Genomic DNA, 25,790 nt, shown 5'->3' with positions numbered 1-25,790 from the left:
TTGCCCCCAGCCAGACAAACTATCACAACAGATGCTTCAGATTACACCTGGGGGGCACACATGGCAGGACAATGCCTTCAAGGCCTATGGACTGCAGATCAAAGAAATCTGCACATAAATCAAAAAGAGATGCTAGCTGTACAGAAAGGTCTGACAGCCTTCAAGGATCTGCTACATCCAGGACAACTTGCAATAAAGACGGACAACACCACAGTAATGTGGTACATAAACAAACAAGGGGGTATGCATTACTACCCTCTATGCAGGCAAGCAATGATCTTATGGAACACAGCTCTGGCTTACCAAGTTCAGTTGCAAGCTCAATTCCTGCCAGGACAGAAGAACACATTGGCAGATGACCTCAGCAGAAACATCAAGGATCCCCACGAGTGGAAACTAGATCCACAAATATTTGCAATGATAACTCAAAAATGGGGCCTTCCAGACGTAGACCTGTTTGCCAGTCCTCAAAACTATCAACTAACAAAATTTTGTGCAATGACATTTCACCATCAAGCTTGGAAAGTGGACGCACTCTCTTTCTGTTGGAAAAACCTGACAGTATATGCCTCTCCTCACAAAGGTTTTTCTGAAAGTCAAAAAGGAGAGACCATGACTGATTCTCATAGCCCCAGCACTGGTACCCACTTTTGAGAAATATGGCTCACAGCCCACCATGGATATTGCCAAAAATCCCCCATTTGCTCACACAACAAAACAATCAGATTCTTCACAGCCAGCTCAAAACTTTAAATCTGGCTGCATGGCAAATCAACTAAACATACAATGAGCTCCTCTTTCCCAAGCAGTTCTGGATGTTGTTCTGGAAGCCAGGAGGCATAGCAACAGGAAGGCTTACTCGGACAAATGGAAAAGGTTTTGTGCCTGGAACCAAGCTAAAGACCAAGACACAATTCAGCCTCACATGCCTCACATTCTACAGTATTTAACTGAGATGTTGCACAAAGGACTTTCTTTTTCCTCCATTAAAATCCATGCTTCAGCTATTTCAGCTCACTGCAACACGGATCCACCTTTATTTTCACATCCTCTTCTAAGGCAGTTCCTCAGAGGGGCAAAAAAATTAGACCACCCAGGAGAGCTCCACCACCTACATTGAACCTCAACTTTGTCCTGGAAAAACTAACACTGCCTCCTTTTGAACCAGCTTTCTCTGCAGATCTTCAGTTTCTATCATGGAAAACTGCCCTGCTCCTAGCAATAACTTCAGCTAGAAGAGTCTCAGAGCTACAGGCACTAATGGCAGTGGAACCTTTCCTCATTTTTCATTGAGACAGAGTTTCTCTACGAACTAATCCTTTATGCCTAAGGTGGTTTCCAGTGTGGCTTTAAATCAAACCATCCACTTACCCACCTTCTTCCCAAATCCACAGAACAATGGTGAGAGACTCCTGCATTCCTTGGACATTCACAGGCAACTTCGTTACTACTTGGACAAAACTAAGGCTTTCAGAAAATCGGACCAGCTCTTTGTATCCCATGCTACAGCTACTCAAGGGAAGGCTATATCAAAACAAACTATTTCTAAATGGATAGGTCATTGCATACGTTTCTGCTATACTCATCATGGGAAACCAGTTCCTGCTACCATTAGGTCCCACTCTACCAGGGCAACAGCTACCTCTACAGACTTTCTAAGGGGGGTTCCAACCAAGGAGATTTTAGAAGCTGCAACTTGGAGTTCAGTACACACCTTTACCAAACACTATCACTTACCTCTTTACTCTAAGACCAGGGCGGGCTTCGCCACTGCAATTCTGCAGGGCCTTATTGTCTCCACTAACTCTCTATGATACCTCCCCCCTTCCTTAGCTTTGGGATTCAACCCAAGTGTGATGACTGCAGCAGGGTAACACAATGAACATAGTACAGTTTTGTACTTACCATAAATGTAGATGTTCGAGTGTTCACCCTGCTGCAGTCCAGGTTACCCTCCCTCCATCCCCTCTGATCTACTGACTAAGTCTCTTCAATACCTTACTGATGTATTTGCTTATAACTGAAGGGATTTTGTGTTTGGGCAGAGGTTTCTCCATTTGGTACTAATTTCTGATCACCTTTTTGGGGGCACCTGACATCTGGGGTAAGAAAAACTGAAGAAAATGGCGTCGGTTGCACTATATATACCCCTGGCGCACTGACGTCAGGGAGGAGGTGACAGCAACCGACGCCAGACCAATGCTTTGGAATTCCGGCTGACTGCGGGGCCGTCTGACAGGATAACCCAAGTGTGATGACTGCAGCAGGGTGAACACTCCAAGATCTACATTTATGGTAGGTACAAAACTGTACTTTCACAGACAGCTCCGTTATTATTTGGTCAAAACCAAATCCCGATGAAAATCAGACAGGCTCTTTGTCTCTTACCACACAAGAACCCCGAGCCCTGGGGCAACCTGTTTCCAAGGGAACCATATCCTCCTGGATATCTAAAACTATTTCATGCTCTTACACTACTCATGGTAAGTCTCTCCCAGCCCCCGTTAAGGCTCACTCTACCAGGGCAGTGTCCTGTTCTGGGGCGTTCCTTAACGGATTAGATACAGTTGCTGTCATCGAAGCAGCTACATGGTCCTCTGTTGACACTTTCAGTAGGCACTACAAGCTGGACATGGTCTCTAGAGCCAGGCCAGGATTTGCCAGAGCCATCCTCCATGGATTTGTGGAAAGTGCTTGTGGTCCACCTCCCCTTCCTTAGGGCATGAGCTTTTGCACTTTCTCTGATGTCATGAATACAGCAGCATATGAATAGAAGGACATAGTGTTGTTGTGTAAGAACCTACCATAACCTTAGGTATCCTTCTCTTCTATATGCTGCTGTATAGCTTCCCACCCAGCCTTCCCCCTCGCACTTGCCTGATTCCTGACTCCTGGAGTACCCACTCATGAGTCGTAGACTCTAGCAGCATTCAGTTCTGAGGTGGATGTGTGCTGACGTCCGCTTTATACCCGACATCCATTTACAACCAGTGTCAGAGAAGAGGCTCAGGACGTCGTGGTGTAGCATTTAACTTTTTTTATAATGGACAGATGTTTGAGAGTTCACCAAGAGCAAACTCCCTGATGTCATGAATACAGCAGCATGTAGAAGAGACGGACATCTAAGGTTATGTTAAGTTCTTACAACAATACTTTCTGATTGGCTGTTACATTGTCCACTTCACAAGGATCTACTATGAAATGTCTTAACCATGATTGTGCTTTACAATAAATTTGCACAACTTGTAATTTTATCTTATTTGATGAATTTTGTTGCATGTAGGACAAGCCTTTGTTTTACTCAGTGTGTATGCATTGTATGGTAGTTGGGAAATGGCTGTTTCTGTAAATGTTTTTGGTATTGTGAAAACACAGTTTAGCTATTAGGTTGTTATTTTTTGTCACATTTACACTTCAGGTGTGCTTTTAGAAGACACAAACATTTTTGTTTTGTTTCTTTTACATTTCAGGCTCGAGAAGGATGAGCACATGTCGCTGGTGTACTCCTGGTGGGGCTTCCACCTTACTTTTTCTACAGAGTTACAGCTCCAAAGCCTTGTCTCAGGAAGAGCATGATGCAGCCAATGAAGACCTCTGTTACTGTTTAGAATGTGTGATAGAATATCACAAGGCAAGAGATGCTCTGCCATTAGTACCCAAGGTAAGTTATGGGTATTTTTTTTTTTAAACAAGAAACATTTTTATTAAATTATCACTTATGGCATAAGCAATCATACATTTATGTTAATGAAAACAAACCACATTGACATAATCTTAGTAGCAAGTGTTATACATCACAAACCATATTGACATAATTTTAGTTGCAAACATTATAGATCACTTATCTGCCCAGTCATTGTCTGTCAGACATTACATAGCTCATTCAACTCCTGCCTTCTTTTAAACCTCATTCCTCCTGTGCGTGTATTGTTCCCACATTTCCCATTTTCTCTATGTAATTTGCTCCTACCCTTTTCTAAAGATTCCAGTTCCAGTTGTTTTATCTCCGTTACTTTATTCACTTCTTCTAGTACAGTTGGTTTAGACTTTGATTTCCATTGTGTAGTAATTGCTTTTTTTGACAGCCACCATAATTAGACTCAGCAAGGCCTTACTATGTCTAGGCAATTCTGATTCTGTATCATAGCTCAGAAAATTATTTCCCTAGATAAAACAATTTGCTCACCCAGTATCTCTGAGAGTAGTCTGCAGGGAATCTTTAAAGTCTTCCAACTTGTTACACTCACAGAAAATAAGCCACCAATTACCTCTTTCTTCTCCATCTAACCTCCAATATTTGCTGTGTACCTGAGGAAAAATTCTCTGGAGTCTACTTGGGGTATAAAATTAAACGTTTCAAACAAAAATCCTAAATCATCTAGATTTTGTTGTATATCTGGGAGACCTGCATCTATCCCCCCCCTCCCAGTATTCCTTTGTGAATTTCTTATCCAGTCTTTCTTCCCAATCCTTTCTAACCTCCTCTGATTGAGTCTTATAGTTATGCATAATTTTATATGATCTGCTAATTATTCATTTTTTAACAGCAAGTACTACTCTAAAGTGTACTAAAAACTCCACCAGTGCTGATCTTTCATTTTGGACCCCCTGGTTTCTTTCTCTTTGCCTATACTCTATCAATCATTGATAGGGAAGGCAGTCTCTAACCTGCAGTTCAAATAAATTCTTGGTGTCTTCCCATTCTGTTACCTTCCCCTCTGTGGTTATTTGCTCTCAATACCTTGGTTCCTTTGCCAGTTTTCTCCAATAAATTCCAGCCCCCTCTTGCCTACTGTCTATACCCCTAACTGCAGTCAATCCCTATTGGCAGAATCTCCTTTCTCCATTCTCGTGTTGGTTTAGTTCTTAGAATACTTTCTGCTACTTTATGAATATAATATTGTGTATGATTACTGTTATTCTCCTTAAAGATAGACATCCATAATCACAGTCTCTCCTTCTTTCTTCAGCTTCCCCACTGTTTCATCATCATCCCTTTCCACTTTGAATTATAGATTTCTGCTTGTGCTGTTTATAGGAGCCTTAATTGTGTAGCTCTGAAGTATCCCTTCAAATTAGGTAATTCCAATCTGCCTTGTTCTGTTGGAAGAATCATCTTATTCCATTTGACTCTTGCCATCTTCCCCTCCCCAGATAAAATCTTTCAGCTCTTTATTAATTGCTATCCACAACTTCTCCTCTGGTTGATAAAAAATATGCCTGGTCTGTATATAATACTAAAGGGGCTAAAGCATTTTAACTCCTTGTATCTTCTTATCCATATAACAGAGCTTCCAAATTCTCAGTTTTTGTATTATTTTTTGTTTAGTCTCTTTCCACATATCCTTAGCTGTCACACTGGAATCCTTTTTAATCCTAATCCTAAATACTTCATTTTATCATGTCTTCCTAAGTATGGATATTGCTGAACTAATTTGTGTGTGGATACATAATTTACAGCTATTTCCTTTGTTTTAGCTTCATTAATTTTGTGTCTTGAAAAGATTTGAAACTCTCTCAAAGTGTTCCACAACAATGAGATATCCTTTTCTGGTTTTGTAAGGTATAGAATAATAATATCTGCAAATGGAGCCAGCTTTTCTTGACTACCGTACCAATTATATCCTTGAATTTCTGAGTCTCTTAATGTGAAGTTGTTCTATCTCGTCGTTCATTCTTACAGATGGGTTTGGAGCCGATCCTTGGCTCCAAGTCGGCCTACTACAAAGCTCGAAGTCTTCAGACAGCTTGAGGCGAAGTCCCTATCCCATGATGCACCTAGAGTTACCTCAGACCTAGTTTGCCGTTGCAGTAGATCAGAGGTTCCTCAGCAGTAGCTCTGGCCAGTAAAACTTTATTATAAAAATTTTTCTTAACTTGTTAATTCCACTTCTTAGCTTTAGCTTCTTTAGCATTTATATCTTTAGAGTGTATTCCATGGTGTGCCTTTTTTCATATTTAAATATAGCTTTTGGCCTTCGTTTTTTTCTAAAGGCCTCTATATTTAGGGTAGTTAGTGTAGTTATGTAGTTATATAGTTATTGTGTGCCTTTGATAACTTTCGATATTTATTAGAAATCCTTAGGCAGAGGGGTGACTGGCAGTCCACCAACCCTACTGAAGACGCGTCGGTTCTTGGGTGTATATGGGAACATTGAAATGGCAAAATATTGAATGCCGTTACATCAAAATGGCAAAACTCACTCATGTGGAATGAATGTTAAAAAGAAATTACTACATGCAGGGGGTAAGAACCCCTGCACCCCCCATACCCCCTGCCACTTAAATATTCCACTCTGGAGATTGCACTTCAGTGCAGAAATGGAAGATTTCCATTTCCTGCACTGTAGCACGATCTTGGAGTTGGCATATTTAAGTAGCGTGGGGTGTGGGGGGTGCAGGGGGGCTTGCCCCCCTTCCTACAGCCTTATTGTGTTATGTCCCCATTGGAAGCTGTCATTGACAGCCTTTGGATGTTTTGCTGGTTTGATGTAACCAGTTCAATGTAATGGCATTTGATATTTTGACGTTTCGATGTTCCGATGTAGACCCCGGTCCTCCTGAAGGCTTTCAGGTCTCAACGCTCCACCTCTTGGGTGTCTCTGCCCTTCGATGAGCTTATGGAGCTGGTCTCACGAAGGGTGTGGGAGTCTCCGGACACCATGGAGCCTGTCCCCAGGAGGCCTAATAAATTTATTTCTGCCCCCCCCCCCCAAGAAAAGTCCTTTCTCACCAAGGGAGTGCCAGTTGATGCCATGGTGGTGGTGGCGGCAGCCACCACAAAAGAGATTTCGGAAACTTCTTCTTCTGTCCATCCTCCTAACAGAGACTTCAGGATCATGGATAGATACGGGAAGCGCACGTACAGTTCAGTGACTTTTGCACTGCGTTTGCTCAACTCTCTCACCCATTTTATGAGATCGCAAAGAGATCTCCTAAAAGAGCTTGGAGATGCTCTTCAGGGTACAGTAGCTTCAGATAAAGTTGCCTCTCAACTTGCTACCCTCAATTCCATAGTGAACATGTCCATGCGCCTCATTTCATATGAGGCTGATGGAGAGAGTAGGGCAGCGGGTACAGGAATTGCTCTTAGGAGACACTCCTGGATGCGCTTGTGTTCTTTCTCGGAGCCCTTTGTCATCCTTTGTCAACACCCCTTTTGATGGCTCGTCCCTTTTCAGGCCCAAAGTTAAGGAAACTTTGACCAGGTGTGAACAGGAAGGAAAGACTTTGTCTGCTGTCAGAGTCCATTTTTCCACTTCTACCAGACACCAAGGGTCAAAGGGGAGGAAGGATGTGGTTCCAAAAAGCCTAAGGAGCCTTTCAGGACACAAGTGGTGAGCCCCCCTCCAGAGGCAGAGGAGGGGGCAATAATGGAAGATGCCATCCTCATGGCAGAGGGGGTCCACAAAACCAGGGTGACAGAGATCAGTTCTTTGGGAAGCCCTACCAGCGCTCTTGAAAGGAAGCCCGACTGTCCTACTCTGGAGGCAGTTGGGGGTCACTTATCCTTGTATCCAGACGCCTGGCTCAAAATAAATGACAACTGGGTAGAAAGTATCATTTCCAGAGGATATTTCATTCCTTTTGCCACACTCCCTCCATTGACCACGAAAATCTCGGACGTTCCACCCAGTTACAGGGAACAGGCAACAGTAAATGTCCAAACTTTGCTAAGAAAAAGAGTCATCCAACCAGTCCCAGCAAACCAGATAGGATCCAGAACTTATTCAAGATTCTTTTTAGTTCCAGAAAAGACAGGGGACTGGAGACCTATTTTGGACCTCAGCAGACTAAACAGATCTGTCAAGAAAGAGAAGTTCCGGATGGTCATGCTTCAGTCGATACTTCCCTTTTTAGGAAAAAACAATTGGATGTGCTCAATAGATCTCCAGGATGCGTACTACCACATAAAAATGTCCAGACCATCCAGGAATCATCTGCGCTTCCGGTTGGGAGCCAGTCATTACCAATTTCGAGCCCTGCCCTTTGGTCTCACTACAGCCTCTAGAGTTTTCAAATGTACGGCAGTGCTCACTGCTCACCTGAGGTGTTAAGGATTCCAGGTGTTTCCATACCTAGACGATTGGCTCCTCACCGCCACCACCAGGCATCAGCTCATACAAGCCAGAGACACCACTCTTTCTGCAGTCATCTGGGCATTACAATAAACTCAGAAAAATCTGCCTTGTCGCCATCGCTACATACTGTCTTTATCGAAGCAGAATTGGACACCACCACCACCATTTTGAGACTTCCAGCAGAAAGAGTCTTACTACTCAGTCAGCAGGTCCACAATATCATATTTAAAGACAAGGCTCCAGCATCAGAAGTACTGAAATTATTAGGCATGATGGCAGCTGCAATATTAGCCACACCGTCTGGTCGCATGCACATGTGAATTCTGAAATGGCTGTTATTTACTCAATGGTCTTACCAAGAGCTGCCAATGTCTGGTCTTATAATGATCACAAGCACATGCAAAAAGGATCTTCAGTGGTGGTGGTTGACCTCTCTCCATGTTACGATAGGTCGTCCTTTTGTTCTACGTCCTTTTGTTCTACTCCCCACCAGCAGCCACAGTGACCACGGACGCATCCCTGATATGGTGGGGGGGCATTTTCAGGGAAGAACAGTCCAAGACACATGGACTGAACAGGGGAGACATCTGCATATCAATGTCCCGGAGATGAGAGCAGTAATTTTAGCATTGCAGAACTTCCAGGATTCTCTTCCTCTGGGAACAATTATGATTCAGACAGACAACATGTCAGTGGTCTGGTACTTAAACTAACAAGGAAGAACCAGGTCCTACCCCCTTTGTCGCGAGGCCGTAAGAGTATGGAAATGAGCTACATCCACCCAGCACTTTCTGTTACAAATGCACATCCCGGGGAAATCCAACTTGATAGCAGACAAACTGAGCAGAGCAATTTTGTTGCCCTAAGAGTGGTCCCTCAAGAAAGAAATGGAAAGAATTTTCCACAGGTGGGACCAGTCTTGCTGCTACCTTTTTGCCAACCACATGAACACGAAATTCAGAAGCTACTTTGCCCTGATTCCCCCTCCAGGAGAAGCCCCAAGGGACGCACTTGTACACGATTGGCCTCCGGGTCTCCTCTATGCATTCCCACCAATTCCCTTGATACCCAAAGTACTACAGAAAGCAAAAGCCCTGGGAAGGACCATCATTCTAATAGCCCCCTATTGGCCACGTCAGATTTGGTTCCCCTTTCTTCGACTTCATCAATTGGAGGACCCTTGGATTCTGGATAGTTTCAGATCTTCTGATGCACTCATCGGGGGAACGTCATCCTTCTCTTCAGTTCCTGAAGCTGACAGCTTGGCTGCTCCTATTCCCAACATAGCCAAGTTCCATAACCTTTCAAATGAAACGCAGCAGATTCTTAATATCGTCTCATAAATCCTCTACTAGGAAGCTATACCTTAGCAAATGGAAAATATTTTCTTTATGGGCATCTCAAAATAACATTGATCCCTACCCAAGCACCTATTGCCTCCATATTAGGGTTCTTGACAATGATTTTCATCAAAGGAGCTGCAGCAGCAACAGTTCAGGTTTACCTTGCTGCTATCTCTAATTTTCACCTTGGATTTAAAGGATTGAATGTAATGTCACACAAACTATCCAAAGCCTTTCTCAAATGGACTTTTCATCTCAGACCACCTGTGAAATCCCCTTATACCCCATGGAATCTAAATTCTATGCTTTCACACATTATTCTCACTCCTTTCTAACAAGCTTCCTCATGCGATTTGAAATATTTGTCATGGAAGACTATCTTTTTAGTAGTCATCACTTCTGCTCGCAGAGTATCAGAGCTTCAATTCAAGCCTTGTCCATAAAGCCTCCTCATCTGATTTTCCATGCTGACAGAGTCTCACTGCGAACTAATCCCTCATTTTTGCCCAAAGTTTGCACTGAAACTAACCTTAACCAAATTATAGATTTGCCAGTATTCTTTCCCAAACACACCAACAACTTAGAGTATATGCTGCATAAGCTTGATGTTCATAGACAGCTCAGATTTTACTTGGATAGAACAAAAGAATTTAGGAAATCAGAACAGCTTTTTGTTTCCTTTTCAGATTCCAGAAAAGTATGCTAGTAGTAAAAACAACTCTAAGTGGTTGTCCGATTGTATCACATTCGTTTATTCAGCTGCTAATATGCCCTTACATCACAAAATTAAGGCTCATTCTACCAGAACAGTGTCTGCATCCTCTGCCTTTTCTGCTAGACTTCCTATAGACAACTTCTGTGCAGCAGCCACTTAGTCAAGACCTTGTACCTTTATCACTCATTACAAAGTGGACAGGGCCTCTTTTGGGTCTACTGTCCTGAAAAGCACACTCCCGTGAGCCACCCGAGAAAGATGGTGCTTGGGACGCTACCCATCTGTAAGAATGAACGGCGAGATAGAACAACTTCACATAAAGAAGTTATGTACTTACCATAATGTTCCACGTGAGTTGTTCATCTCGCCTTCATTCTTACTTCCCACCCTCCTACCCCCTCCATGGTTTTTTGAGGACCGAGATACTAGATTCTTCCTGGTTGCTCAACCATTCTATGGCTTTCTCTTAAAGAGTGATAGAATGACACATGGTATTATTATACACAGCAAACAAGATCTGAGGTAACTCTAGGTGCATCATGGGATAGGAACTTGGCCTCGAGCTGTCTGAAAACCTTGAGCTTTGTAGTAGGCCGACTCTGTAGAATGAAGGCGAGATGAACAACTTGCATGGAATGTTATGATAAGTACATAACCTCTTTTTTTCTTTGCCAGTGGTAATAAATATAATGCAAATAATAACAAAGGGGAAAGAGGACACCTCTGTCTGGTTCCTCTGCTCAAGCAGAAATTATCAGAGAGGAACCCACCCATTTTAATTTTCACCTCCACTCCCTCATATATCCTCCTAATCAGTCTTACAGTTTTATCATGGAATGCAAACAATTCCATTGCCCTGCTCATGAAGTTCCAGCTTACTCTGTCAAATGCTTTCTGTGCATAAAGACTCACCAACAACAGTGGTGTTTTCTTACATTCTGCTTCCCTCCGGATTATCCATGTTCTGTTAATGTTAAATGATTGCTACCCCTCCACAAATCCACATTGATCCATATCTATCCCCCTTGGCATCACCTTTGCAATTCTTTTAGCCATTATAGACATAAACACTTTATAATCATGTTTTGGTATTGAAATGGGCCTGTATAAAGCTGGATCTGATGGGTCTTTACCCTCTTTAGGTATTACAACTCCCACTGTTTTCTTCCAGCATTGTTGGTGCTTCTCCTCCTCTTAAAATACTGTTAAACAAAACCTTTCCACATCTTTCATTTTTTTCCCTCATAGCTTCCAAACTTCCACAGGAATACCATCTGTTCCTGGAGTCTTTCCTGTAGATTATACATCGCCATTTTTATCTCATCGCCTGTTATCCTGTTAGTAACTGAGACTCATCTACCTCTATCCTTTGTATATTAAATTCTTTCAAAACATTTCTATTTTTACCTTTTCTTGATTTTCATATTTCTCCGTGTTATACAGACTTTCATAGAATTTCCGAAATATTTCTAGTACTTCTACAGGATCTCTTGTTAACTTCTTTGTTATAGGCTTCCTAAACTTGGCGACAGCCCTTTCAACTTTCTGTTGCCTGAGTAGTTGTGCAAAAAGTTTTTCTGCTGTATAATTATCAGAAAAAAATTGCTTAACAGCAGTCATTCTAAACTCATGCATATTATCGAGGTAATCCCTTATTTTCTGTTTAGCATTCAGCAGTTGCTCCTGTTCTTGCTTTGTGAGATTCATTCCCACTAGTTTGCACTACTTTTAACATTTGTCATTCCCTCTAAATGTACTTCTTAGCCATATCTCTCTCTTTTATTTCCACCTTTTTAAAACTCCAGCGTAATTTTATCCCATTCCCTATCTATATATTCAGAATAAATTTATATCTTCTCTAACAGCTCCTGAATAATTTCTACTACCCATTCCTTAAATTCCTCTTTCCAACAGATAGGTGGGAAAACACCAGTGTCTCATTTTTACTTCATTACCCTTTGTTTATATTGTAGCTGTTATTGGTGCCTGATTTGAAATGGTTAGTGGGTGAGTATCAAAACCTTCAAGTAAATGCAGATGTTCCTCTGAAATGTAAGTTATGTCTAGCCTAGCCCAGTTTTTGTATCTTGGGGAATAATATGTAAATTCACTCCAAACTCCTAGTACTGAATTCACATCTTTCATGCCAAATATTTTCATAAATTTATTCAAAAGTCTTTCATCCTTGGTTATACTTTCCCTTCTGGGCACCGAGACGCATCTTCAGTACTGCAAATCAAATTCCAGTGCTCCCCTATAAGTAATAATCCTTGCTGAAAGCTGATTATTTCTGCCAGAATTTTCTTAAGCTGCATTATAGAAGTTTTAGGTGGAATGTAAATACATGACAGTGTAATCCTCCTCTGTTGCCAGTAACCCCTTAGTATTACAAATGTACAATTGTTATCTTTTTTATCATTTTCTATCACTGTTGGAGCTCATCTTGCAATTAATATGAATACTCCTGTTTTCCTTTGTTCCAGGTATTCTGTCAAATAACCATTCTAAAAACCCTTCTTTATCAAATTTACATGTTCAGTTCTTTCCAGGTGCGTCTCATGTAGCATAGCTATTTGCACTCTGCATTTTTATCACTACATTTTCTTTTTTTGTATTTATCTGTGAGACCATTGACATTTAAACACATTATGTTGTCCTGTTCAATTCTCAGTTAGAGCTTCTTCCTGTGTGGAGACTTGCGCGAATGGACGTACCTTCGTTGAAGGTTGTGCGTCAGGGCTGGCAACTCGGCACCTAAAAATCTACTGCCAATCATCAGCGGACCGGAGTTCCGCTGTGGCAACCCCTAACCGGGAAAAGCCGAAAGAGACAACAACAGAAAGCATTGTTGTGTTAAAAAGTTATTTCCATATTTTATGTGCAACAGCAGTTTTGTTAAGTGTCTAGTTCCAGCTTTTGTGTTACATGCATACACTGGCAGGTTGGTCTTTTATACAGTTGTTTCTTGTCATATCCATTTGAGCCTATGTTACATCTTACAAAACTTTTTTGTTTTATTAAAAGCCTTCAAAAAAACACACCCCCAGTACACTAAAACCTATTAACTTAATGCTGACACACACAACTATGTACACTGAAGTTTTATTCTCCTAATAGGAACTTGTCCCAACTCACAGCCACCCTCCTATTCTTGGGTTAACCTAAAAAAAAAGGTTATCAGCACTAAGAAGGATGGTACAGCCTGTGCTTTCTACTAAGTGCTGTCTGATTTTCTTATCTTTATAGCTCAACCAAAAACAGAAAAAATCCACGTCCAACCTGGAAAACGAACTTTATTTGAAGCGCTTTTCGGCACACAACAGTTAGCCTTCTTCAGAGTACAATAAGGGAATAAATTTTACATATTTTTAAACACAAAAAGGCGCCAAATTTAATCAGCACTGCTTAATTAAGCAATTAAAAACTTAGATTTTCTTAAACTTTTTTAAAGACACAACTTTTACGTACTGGGGAATGGTGCACTGTGCTCCCCCAGATAGGAAAACACTTAAATGCTTTCAGATATCTTCTAGGCATTTCCGTTAATCAGATTATCTCCATGTAGACATTCATTTCCCTATGCAAGAATGAGAAAAAGTACATACATTTTTCTTTTGCCATGCTATTTTGACCAGACTTTTTTTTTATACATTGTAGTACCTACATTTCTTAAAACTGAACAAAGAGAGAGAGAGAGAGAGAAGGAAGAAAAAAAACAAGAGTACCTGTTTACTTTAGTATTCTCATTACACTTAAAAATAACTGTGAAACCTTTACTTTATAGCATGCAAAGAAAATCGTGCACTATAAAAATATAACTTTTCTTGTTCTTTCATGTTTCACAGATATAAATGTTGCTTTGTAATCTCACATTTGTCACTTTCCAAGTTATTGATTTTATTCCTGTTCATCTCCATTTCCCAACTATTGTCTCTGCTTCATTTCCAGTGTACTGTCGATTCTTCTAGTCAGCTCTTGTGCTTTTTTCCCTTCTCTCAAGCATTTTCTTTTGAAACATTGGAAAAAGTTTTACTGGCACAGTCTCTCTCTGGTCTTTATTACCAGAAAAACAAGAAGCAGAATCTCCTGTTTCATAGCTCACTTTTTGTTGGATGTTTGTGTCTTGTTTGTGTCTTTCGGCTTTTCCCGGTTAGGGGTCGCCACAGCGGAACTCCGGTCCGCTAATGATTGGCAGTAGATTTTTACGTGCTGGCTTGCTGGGCCTAACGCACAACCTTCAATGAAGGAACGCCCATTCATGCATGTCGACACACACAAGATGCTCTAACTGAGAATCGAATGGGCACCGTCTAACTGTGAGGTGACAACGCTACCGCAGCACCACCACCGCAGTAGCTCACTTTTTGTTGGATACATTTTTATATTTCCTTCTTAGCATGTACTGCATCAAAGATTATTTTTGTCCCTCTAGGAAAGAATATTTTGATAGCTGGGTATAGCAGTTTGAATCTCACTTCTAATTCTCGATATTCCCTAAACAATGGAATAAATTTTACTCCTCCTCTGCCCGATATACAGTGAGTAATCATTCTCCAAAAACACTCTGCTGTCTTCCACTTTTAGTACTTTGTCCTTCTGCCACAGTTTTATTTGAATCAACTCCTGCTGGTGGTAGGATTGCATCTTTATTATTAAAGGTCTAGGTTGCTTTCTCCTAGCCAGGTTTGGAGCATACACAAGATGTGCCCTTTCTAGTAACAACCCGTGCTGTGGAATACCAGTCCAGTTGTTTATTTGCGCTTTCATAAAATTAATGCAGTCTGCTTCTTCCAGCTTCTCTGGTACAGCAGAAAATCTCAGGTTTTCCCTATGTGCTTTGTCTTCTAATTCTGTTATTTTTTGAAACATCTCTTCTTGAGCAGTTTCATATTCAGCCAGCCTTTTCTTCATTTCAACTACTGATTTTGGAGTTTTAGTACCTCATCTGAATATTTTTTAAAGCTTCTTCCATTTTTTCCGGTCTTTTATTATTTGAGTTGATTTACTGCATCGGGGTTTTATTTTTATCTTGTCTGTGGTTAGCTGTCTTCTATTTTTCTCTAGGTTACTGGAAGTCATGTCTGGAGCTTGCACTGCTTTTTGCTGAAGAGCTGCAGTACTTTTCCTAATCGTGGTTTTTCCTCACCTTTTATCTAATTTTCTTTCATGTCTTCTGTATTTATTTTGTCTTGGTATCCAGGCAATGCACTTAATGACCAGTTACTGAAATTTACCCAGAAGTATAAGTGCACTATCTTTCTCTTCTGAGTTTCTCTTTTCACAGTGGAGAGCTGAAGTTAAGCTGTTGATCAGTGTGCAGCCATCTTGGAAGTCCATCAGTTAGAGATTTTTGGTTTGTGTCATGTCTGTGTGTGTTTGTGTTAAATACAATTTTTAAATGATTATCTGCAAATGGTTTTGATGGTAGAAACTAATTTCTGGATTTGTCTTTGAAAAGGATGGCAAGAAATTTGACTATCTCTTCCATGGATATTCCCTTTCAGTTAAAGAAAAAGAAGCTTCTCAAGAGACTGATATGGACACATTTGTGCAGTACTCTGCTGAGGTAGTTTCAGAACTGTCGGTCATATTTTTCTGGTCCCTTTGGTGAGGGTCCACTAAGGTCTAGAAACAACGCACATTCAGTCAGACCGGACTTCAAGCAACCTTGTCCAAGATGGGAGGATCCCAAGTTTTTCTTACTGAGTGTGAGGGAGGGGTTCATTAAGTGCTGCTAAGGGAGGAAGTTGTTGGGTTGTTAGAAGAAATTTGGATGTCTGATTCTTCTAAAACTATATCAGACTTGAGACCCCAAAGAAAAAGTCCCAGAAAAGCAAACACTTCTCCTCCCTTTTACTTTCTCTAGACAGAAAGACTTCCAGAAAGACTGGTGCAGCTTTGCCCATGGACATTTTAGGGTTTAAAATCCCTTCAGTCTTTCACACAAATATCTACCCAGGCTAAGAGGAAGCAAGCCCTTTCTTCCTCTGAGGAAGACATAGTTTCCTGACTCTGAAGAGGAATGTCTTCCGTATGCTTCTTAGCTCTCTTCTGCTGTTCCCTGTGAGTCTGCAAAAACTTTGTCATCAGATTCTCCAAATGGAGAAATCTCCTAAGGTGGAGTTCTTCAAGTGAGAGGGAAGAGAAAGTATCAGAGGTCCAGAAATGGTACTGTGGCTTGCTAAGCATGGATTCTTCATAGCCCTTTGCTGTCCTTCCAGCTCTGGGAGCTTTGAAGGATGCTTTTAATGCTGCTGCTTCATCTCCAGATTCCCAATCTCATGAACCCATTAAACCAGACAGACATCATAAGATGCCATGCACTTGTATGCTTCTTTGTAAGAACCCTATTGCTGACCCAACTGTGATGTCTGTGGACAGAGACAGTGGTTCTAAGCCTTTTGCCTCTCCTAATCCTCCCCCACTGAAAAAGACAGCAGGGCTTTTGACAGGTATGAAAAGGTGTAAAGATTAAAAGTATTTTCTTAGCTTCTTATCACGGTGGCCTTGTAAGGCTATAATTTTTTTAATCCAAACTCATCTTTACTGAATTATCACTTAATACATAGGCAATCATACATTTATATAAATGAAAACAAATCAAAATGACATATTTTCAGTTGCAGACATTTTACATCGCATATAATTTTCCACACAGTCATCAGTTGAAGATTAGTCAGTCAGTGCTCCAGGGATATAAAAGCTGCAACCAACGCATTTTCTCCAGTCTTTCTTGCCGCGCGGTGCCCGAAGCAAAAGCAGTTCGCAAGTGCCGGTCGGCCGACTCCTGAGATTTTCAAAATTGAGTTTCAGAACTGAAGTCTTCAATAAAGTTAAGTACCCTGTTGGGGAAACTTTTTCTTGCTCCAGACCGATGTCAGTAAAAGTTAATAATTGTATTTCTTGTGGGAAGCAAATACCTCATAAGGACTTTCACTCTTACTGCATTCCTTGCCTAGGCCCTGACCATGACGTTACTAGTTCTCGGTTTTGTGCTAGATTCAGTAAATGCACTATTAAACGTCTGTTTGATTTTTGCTTTACATTATTTTGGCCGAATGTTTAATTACATAATGCCGTCGGAACAACCGACGACTTGAATATATAAAAAACGCAAAGACAAAGGAAAGGAAAGGCATCCGAGGTCCAAAACCGATGATGAAGCCTCTTCTAGGCCAGTCACCGGTTTGCTAGTTCTCAGTGAGGCGATTTCGCAGCCCCTGACACCCGCTACCTACCCGCTACTTCAGAGCCACAGGCCGTTACCTACAGCCACGTGGAGACACTGAGGCCTGTGGAAACTCAAGGTATTGGGCCTACGGAAACTATTCCCTCAGATGGGTCCGGAGCCGCTGAGCAGGCATCTGCTTCTGAGGGTGTTTTCAGACCTTTTCAGCTTACAATTAAGCCTAGTACAGCAGCAAAGGCAAAGTCAAAAACACCATTAAAGACAAGGAAACAAGTACAGCATTCTCCAGAACAGTCATCCATGCCAAAGAAACAGATGCTTAAAATGGCCGAAGACCTAATTACTTTAATCAGGGGTTCCCACCCCCCACTGACAAAAGGCCTAGGCAAGACACTGACTATGATTCCTCTGACTAGGTTTCCATTTCCCCTGATTCCTCTTCTGATCAGAGATATTCTCTCCCTTCCTATGAGGACTCTGATGCAGAAGAGTCCATACCTTCTGCCTCTCCGTCTGAGGATTATTCTTTTGGGGAAACCCTGCACACCATGAGGGAGCATTTCCATTGGGAGAGCCAGGATTATTCAGAATCCAAGAAAAGGCTCAGAGACTTCTTTTATTGCCTCAGCACAGGCCCCTGGCTATCCCCCCATTGCTTGATATTGTTGATGATGTTTTTTCTGAATCCAGTCTACCTCCTGATTCTTTACCCCCTGCACCAGTCAAGCCAGACAGGTTCTACAGGGTCCCTGACTCTCATAAATTTGTTTACAAAAATCCCGCTGCAGACCCAGAAACAATTTCTCAGGGCCCTAAAGGGGTTAAGGCTTCCACTGCTAAAAATCCTGTCCCCTCGGATAGGGATTCCAGAGCTCTGGACAGATGGGGGAAAAAAGTTTACACTTCTGCTACTTTAGCTGTAAGAGCTTTAAACTGCCAGTTTCACATGCTTAAATACCAACAGTACCTCATGTCATTGTTAAAACAGAAAATGGTTTCAAATACAGAAAGTCCTGACAGTAAGGAAATGCAGGATTTATTGCATGCAGTTGAACAAGTGGGAAAGCATACTCTGCAATGTGGTTTTGATTCATTAGAGGCTTCTTGTAGAGCCTTAGTTACAGGCTCTGTTATTCGAAGGCATGCTTGGTTGAAAGAACAAAGTTTACAAAAGTAAAATTATTGGATGCTCCATTACAGCATGATACTTTGGTGTTAAGGCAGAAGAGTGTTAAAGAAAATGGAGGATAAAGCAAAGTCAATGCACACAGTGAAAGATTTCTTACAGGTTCAACCACTTAGATTTAGTAGAAACTGGCCTTCAAAAACTTGGTCCTTTCCAGTGTCAGATAGGCCACAAAGAGGCAGATACAGACGCACAAGAGGCAGATCTCAGCCCCAAGGCTCCTACAGACCTAAACAATGGGGTGCTTCAGCCCCCAAAGGAGGGGAAGACAAATCACAACCTTACAGCAAACAGTCCCAATGACTTCCCTCTACAAATGCCAAGCACTTTTGACAGCACCCTAGGGGGAATGCTAGCACTTTTCTCAAAAAATTGGCACATAATCACCCAGAACCAGTTGGTAGTGTATATTGTTTCTCAGGGTTACAGGTTCCACTTCCACACACTTCCAAAACCAAAAGGTATGCCAGACCTGCCACAAAACCAATGGGCAGAGGCACAAAAACAGATTGCTGCTCTTATGGACATGGGAGCTATTCAGAAAGTTCCACAACAAGAACAGGGACAAGGATTTTACTCCAGACTTTTCTTAGTACCCAGAAAGGACAAAGCCTGGAGACCAATACTGGACCTGTCAATCCTAAATACTTTCCTGGATGTTCCGAAATTCAAAATGTTAACACTACAGCAACGTCTGCCCATGCTGGGCAAGAAGGCTTGGCTAGTTACTTTGGACCTCAAGGGGGCATACCTGCATGTCTTAGTCAGACAGTCTTGCAGAAGATGCCTCACGTTCATAGCAGGCTCAATGCATTACCAATTCTCTGCACTGCCCTTTGGCTTATCTACTGCGCCCAGGGTCTTCACAAAATGCCTGGCACCAGTAATTGCATTTTGCAGACAAAAAGGAATTCAGATATATCCCTACTTGGACGACTGCCTTATTCAAGTAGAGAGCAAGGACATTCTTCTAAAGCATCTGGCATTTGTAAAAAGATTGCTAATTTGCCTAGGGTACACAGTAAACAAAAATAAATCAAAACTAGTGCCCACTCAAGAGATAATATTCCTGGGTGCAAGCTTAAATACAACTGCCCAGATGGCTTATCTCACGCCAGACAAGCAAAGACAACTGACTACTTTCAAATGATGGCAACAAAGACCCAGCTCCCTACAAGAAAAATTCTGCAGGCCCTGGGCTTCATGGCATCCTGCATTCTACTAATTCCATACGCAAAACTGCATATGAGGAAACTACAATGGTATCTAAAAAGTGTTTGGACTCAGCATTGTCACAGCGTGGAGACCAATCATAACTTTAATTCCCTGCCTACAACAGGAGTTTCGATGGTGGTCCCATGCCTGTCACCACAACAAGGGACAGCCTTTCACCTTACCCCACTGCCAGGCAGACAGTAACAACGGATGCATCGGATTATGCCTGGGGGGCACAGACGGCAGGAAAATGTATTCAGGGCACATGGCCCAAGGAACAAATGCATCTTCACATCAATCAAAAAGAGATGCTAGCTGTACAGAATGCCCTGACAGCTTTCAAGGACCTAATTCATCCAGGACAACTATTAATAAAGACGGACAATACCACAGTTATGTGGTACATAAACAAGCAGGGGGGCACACATTCCTACCCCCTGTGCAAACAAGCCATGACTTTGTGGAACACAGCACTGACCTATCAAGTACATCTGCAGGCACAATTCCTGCCAGGAACAAAAAATAGACTGGCAGACGAACTAAGCAGAAATATCATGGATCCTCACGAATGGAAGCTAAATCCTCAAGTGTTCAGCATGATAACAAGGAAATGGGGACGCCCAGATATAGATCTTTTTGCCTCCCCTCACAATTACCAAATACAGAAATTTTGCACAAGAACTTATCACTCTCAAGCATGGAAAGTGGATGCTCTATCATTCAGCTGGAAAGGCCTGACAGTCTATGCCTTCCCTTCGATGCCTCATCTTACCAAGGTGCTACTAAAAGTCAGACAAGAAAGGCCAAAAATGACCCTGATTGCCCCAGACTGGCCACGCCAGCACTGGTACCCAATCCTAAAGAGTTTGTCTCATGGCTCAGCTTGGCTTCTACCTCAAATTCCTCATCTTCTGACACAACAAAACAATCAGATTCTGCACAGTCATCTAAGAACCTTAAACCTGGCAGCATGGCAGATAATGTAGCCACTCAGACTGCACCTCTCTCTAAAGCTGTTATGGGTGTCATTTTAGAAGCCAGGAGGCCCAGCACTAGGAAATCTTATGCAGAAAAATGGAAGAGATTCTGTGCTTGGAACCAGGCACAGGGGCTCGAACCAGTTGTCCCTAATATACCACAGATTTTACAATACCTAAATGAGATGCTGGACAAAGGCTTATCTTTCCCATCTATTAAAATCCATGCCTCTGCCATTTCAACTTATTACAATACGGAACCTCCAATTTTTTCACATCTTCTACTACGACAGTACCTCAGAGGGGCAAAAAATCTACGACACCCAAAGAAAGCACCAGTACCTACTTGGGACCTCAATTTTGTTTTAGAAAAACTCACACTGCCTCCTTTTGAACCAGCCAGCACAGCTGATCTAAAATTCTTGTCATGGAAAACTGCTCTGCTCCTAGCAATAACTTCAGCAAGAAGAGTCTCAGAGTTACAGGCATTAATGGCTGTGGAACCTTTCCTCATTTTTCACCAGGACAGAGTTTCTCTTAGGACAAACCCGACATTCATTCCAAAAGTGGTCTCCAATGTGGCCTTAAACCAAACCATTCATTTACCTACTTTTTACCCAAATCCCCAGAATAAAGGGGAGAGACTTCTGCATGCTTTGGATATACACAGACAGCTGCTACTTGGACAAAACAAAAGCTTTCAGAAAAACTGAGCAACTGTTTGTAGCATATGCTGCAGGTTCACAAGGAAAGCCTATTACAAAGCAGACAGTCTCGAAATGGATAGGACACTGCATTCGCTTCTGTTATGCACAGCATGGCAAATCAGTGCCTAAGGGCATTAGGCCTCATTCTACCAGAGCAGCAGCCACTTCAGCAGCTTTCCTCAGAGGAGTGCCAACCAAAGACATTTTAGAAGCTGCAACCTGGAGCTCAGTGCACACTTTCACCAAGCACTACCAGTTACCTCTCTACTCCAAATCCAGAGCAGGCTTTGCCACTGCAGTTCTGCAGGGCTTGCTAGCCCCTCCAAATCCAATTTAGACCCAGCCACCCAAACTCAGCTTTGGGATTCTACCCAAGTGTAATGACTGCAACAGTGAAACACGATGAACATAGTACAGTTGTGTACCTACCATAAATGTAGATGTTCAAGTGTATTCACTGTTGCAGTCTAGGTTACCCACTCTCCATCCCCCGTTTTTCATTGCTGGGACTTTTCTGTACTTCTCATCTCTATACTACCTATGTGGTGTATTTGCTTTTAGATGAAGGAAATGTTTATAGTAATATATGCATGTTTTTTGGCATAATTTTATCTTTACAGCCTTCCTATCTGGGGGCATCTGACATCTGGGGCAAGAAAAACTGAAGAAAATGGCGTCTGTTGCAACTTTTATACCCCTGGCGCACTGACGTCAGGGAAGAGGCGACAGCAACCGACGCCGGACCAAGACTTTGGAACTCGGGCCGACTGTGGGTCGCCTGCCAGCAGGATAACCCAAGTGTAATGACTGCAACAGTGAATACACTCGAACATCTACATTTATGGTAGGTACACAACTGTACTTTTCCACAATTCCCATTTTTTTTTTTTTTTGCCTCTGCTCCTACCCATTTCTGATGATCCCACTTCCAGTTGATTTATCTGTGTTACTATATTCACTACTACTAAAGGCTATGAATGTTGTGAATGTAGTTGTTTCTGTCCTCTACTGTTTGAATTATGTCAATAAGTGAGATCCTGAAGTTAATGTAACAAATGGTGTGGCAAGAATCAGAGGAATATGACACCTAGTTTTGTATTAAGAAACAGTCCACAGCCGTATGTAGGCAGACTGTCAAAGACAGAAAACCAGTAAACCAGTAATGATTTGTTTTATGTAGTTGGATTTAAGTGAACAGAAATCTTGCTGCTTGGAAAATGTTAATAATTGGGTGGGTTCCTGTTGATATTTGAGTGGGTTCTTGTTCAGTGTTTTTTGGACACAGTAATTTATGTGCTTTAAATCGAACGATATGTTGCTCTTGCTCTGTATTTAGAAATTTAGGTTTTATATTTCTTTCTTTCTTTTTTTTTTTCACTTTTCAGGCTTTACAGGAACTAGAAGCATCCCGCCTCATTAACCACTTTGAGAAAGCCTTAAATCAGGAAGTTTGTGATGAAGATGAATTAATCTTGGTTGAAGATGAACAAGAAATACAGTTACGTGGATATACAGGACCAGAGTTTGAGAATAATCTACGTGTTCCACTGCTGGAAATTCTCAAGTACCCATATTTATTGCTGCATAAGGGAGTTGGTAAGAATTACTGTTAGTGACTTAAATTACAGAGCCTTTAGTGTAGATGTCTTTATCAGACTAAATGTCTGTTTTTAGTTTGAGTTTGACAACATTATTTGCTTAGATCATTGTAAAATAATGTTTAACCTTGTCAAAGTATTTATTGCTTTTATAGGTGGCTACCAATAAAGTGTGAGCTGTTCTGGAGATGGATGTTTCTATGGGTTGGTACCACTGAAATACAAAGGAAACAGATGAGCATATTGTGAGAGAACAGAGTCTGAGATTTGAGTGCATTGTAAAATTTACTGTGTAACAATTAATAGCATTTTACTACTACTTGCTGGTATTCTTTGATGATAATCTTCTTTCGGCTGCTCCCGTTAGGGGTTGCCACAGCGGATCAACTGTTTCCATTTTTTCCTGTCCTCTGCATATTGCTGTGTCACACCAACCACCTGCATGTCCTCTCTCACCACATCCATAAACCTTATCTTAGGCCTTCCTCTTTTCCTGTTGCCTGGCAGCTTCATCCTTGGCATCTTTTTCCCAATATACTCTGCATCTCTCCTCAGCACATGTCCAAACCAATGTAATCGTGCCTCTCTGTCTTTGTCTCCAAACCTTCCAACCTGGGCTGACCCTCTAATATACTTACTCCTAATCCTGTCCATCCTCGTCACACCCAGTGCAAATCTTAACATCTTCAACTCTGCCATGTCAAGGTCTGACTCCTGCCTTTTTGTCAGTGCCACTGTCTCCAACACATATAACATAGCTGGTCTCACTACCCTCTTGTAGACCTTCCCTTTCACTCTTACTGGTACTCGTCTGTCACAAATCACTCCCGACCCTCTTCTCCACCCACTCCATCCTGCCTGTACTCTTTTTTTCTTCACCTCTCTTCCACAATCACCATTACTCCGAACTGTTGATCCCAAATATTTAAACTCATCCACCTTCGCCACCTCTACTCCCTGCATCCTCACCATTCCTCTGTCCTCCCTCTCATTCACACAAACATATTCTGTCTTAGTCTTGCTGACCTTCATTCTCTTTTCTCTAGAGCAAATCTACACCTCTCCAGGATCTCCTCCACCTTTCCCTACTCTCACAACAGATCACAATGTCATCTGCAAACATCATAGTCCACGGGGTCTCCTGTCTGATCTCGTCTGTCAACCTGTCCATCACCATTGCAAATAAGAAAGGGCTCAGAACTGATCCTTGATGTAATCCCACCTCTACCTTAAACGCATCCATCACTCCCACCGCAGACCTCACCGTTGTCACACTAGCCTCGTACATATCCTGTACCACTCTTACATACTTCTCTGACACTCCCGACTTCTTCATACAATACCACAACTCCTCTCTAAGCACCCTGTCATATGCTTTCTCTAAGTCCACAAAGACACAATGCAACTCCTTCTGACCTTCTCTGTACTTCTTCATCAACACTCTCAGAGCAAACGTCACATCTGTAGTGCTCTTTCCTGACATGAAACCATACTGCTGATCACTAATCATCACCTCCGTTCTTAACCTAGCTGCCACTACTCTTTCCCATAACTTCATGCTGTGACTGATCAGTTTAATCCCTCTGTAGGTACTACAGCTCTGCACATCACCCTTATTCTTAAAAATCGGTACCAAAACACTTTTTCTCCATTCCTCAGGCATCCTCTCACTTTCCAAGATTTCATTAAACAATCTGGTTAAAAACTCCACTGCCATTTCACCTAAACACCTCCATGCTTCCACAGGTATGTCATCTGGACCAACAGCCTTTCCATTCTTCATCCTTTTCATAGCTATCCTTACTTCCTCCTTGCTAATCCACTGCACTTCATGATTCACTATCCGCACATCATCCAACCTTCTCTCCTTCTCATTCTCTTCATTCATCAGCCCCTCAAAGTACTCTTTCTGTCTGCTCAACACACTCTCCTCGCTGGTGAGTATGTTTCCCTTATTATCCTTTATCACCTTTACCTGCTGCACATCTTTCCTAGCTTGGTCCCTCTGTCTAGCCAATCGGTACAGGTCCTTTTCTCCCTCCTTAGTGTCCAACCTTTCATACAACTCTTCATACGCCTTATCCTTAGCCTTCGCCACCTCTCTCTTTGCCATGCACCTCATCTCCTTATACTCTTGTCTACTTTCTTCATCTCTTTGACAATCCCACTTCTTCTTCGCCAACCACTTTCTCTGTATACTCTCCTGTACTTCTTCATTCCACCACCAGGTCTCCTTGTCCTCTTTCCTCTTTCCAGATGTCACACCAAGCACCTTTCTAGCCATCTCTCTTACTAGCTCTGCTGTAGTTACCCAGCTATTCGGTAACTCTTCACTGCCACCCAGTGCCTGTCTTAACTCTTCCCTGAACTCCACCTCACAATTACCCTTTTTCAGTTTCCACCATTTGATCCTTGGTGCTGCCCTCACACTCATCCTCCTCTTCTTGATCACCAGTGTCATCCTACAAACCATCATCCTATGCTGCCTAACTATACTTTCCCCTGCCACCACTTTACAGTCTCCAATCTCCTTCAGACTGGCCCTTCTACATATGATATAATCCACCTGTGTGCATCTTCTTCCACTCTTGTATGTCACCCTATGCTCCTCCCTCTTGTTAAAATATGTATTCACCACAGCCATGTCCATCCTTTTTGCAAAATCCACTACCATCTGACCTTCTGCATTCCTTTGCTTAACACCATACCTACCCATCACTTCCTCATCCCCTCTGTTCCCTTCACCAACATGCCCATTGAAATCTGCTCCAATCACCAG

At 42.0% G+C, this 25,790-nt stretch overlaps 1 protein-coding gene across 6 annotated transcripts in view; it reads left to right on the top strand.

Moving 5' to 3' along the window:
* SETX (senataxin) overlaps positions 1-25,790 on the top strand; it is a 2,451,437-nt gene that overhangs the window by 429,893 nt on the left and 1,995,754 nt on the right. For all 6 annotated transcript variants that reach the window (XM_044058409.1, XM_044058411.1, XM_044058407.1 and 3 more), the window contains 2 exons: positions 3,471-3,661; positions 22,799-23,009. In XM_044058409.1, the coding sequence (XP_043914344.1) occupies positions 3,482-3,661; positions 22,799-23,009 (391 nt within the window). In that variant the 5' untranslated portion in view covers positions 3,471-3,481. The remainder of the gene's footprint in view (positions 1-3,470; positions 3,662-22,798; positions 23,010-25,790) is intronic.

Source organism: Protopterus annectens, chromosome 16.part0, assembly GCF_019279795.1.
Source record: "Protopterus annectens isolate FY-2018-M chromosome 16.part0, PAN1.0, whole genome shotgun sequence".
NCBI lineage: Eukaryota > Metazoa > Chordata > Ceratodontiformes > Protopteridae > Protopterus > Protopterus annectens.
The sequence above is the reverse complement of the archived record's forward strand: the minus strand, read 5'-3'. Positions and strand labels throughout refer to the sequence as shown.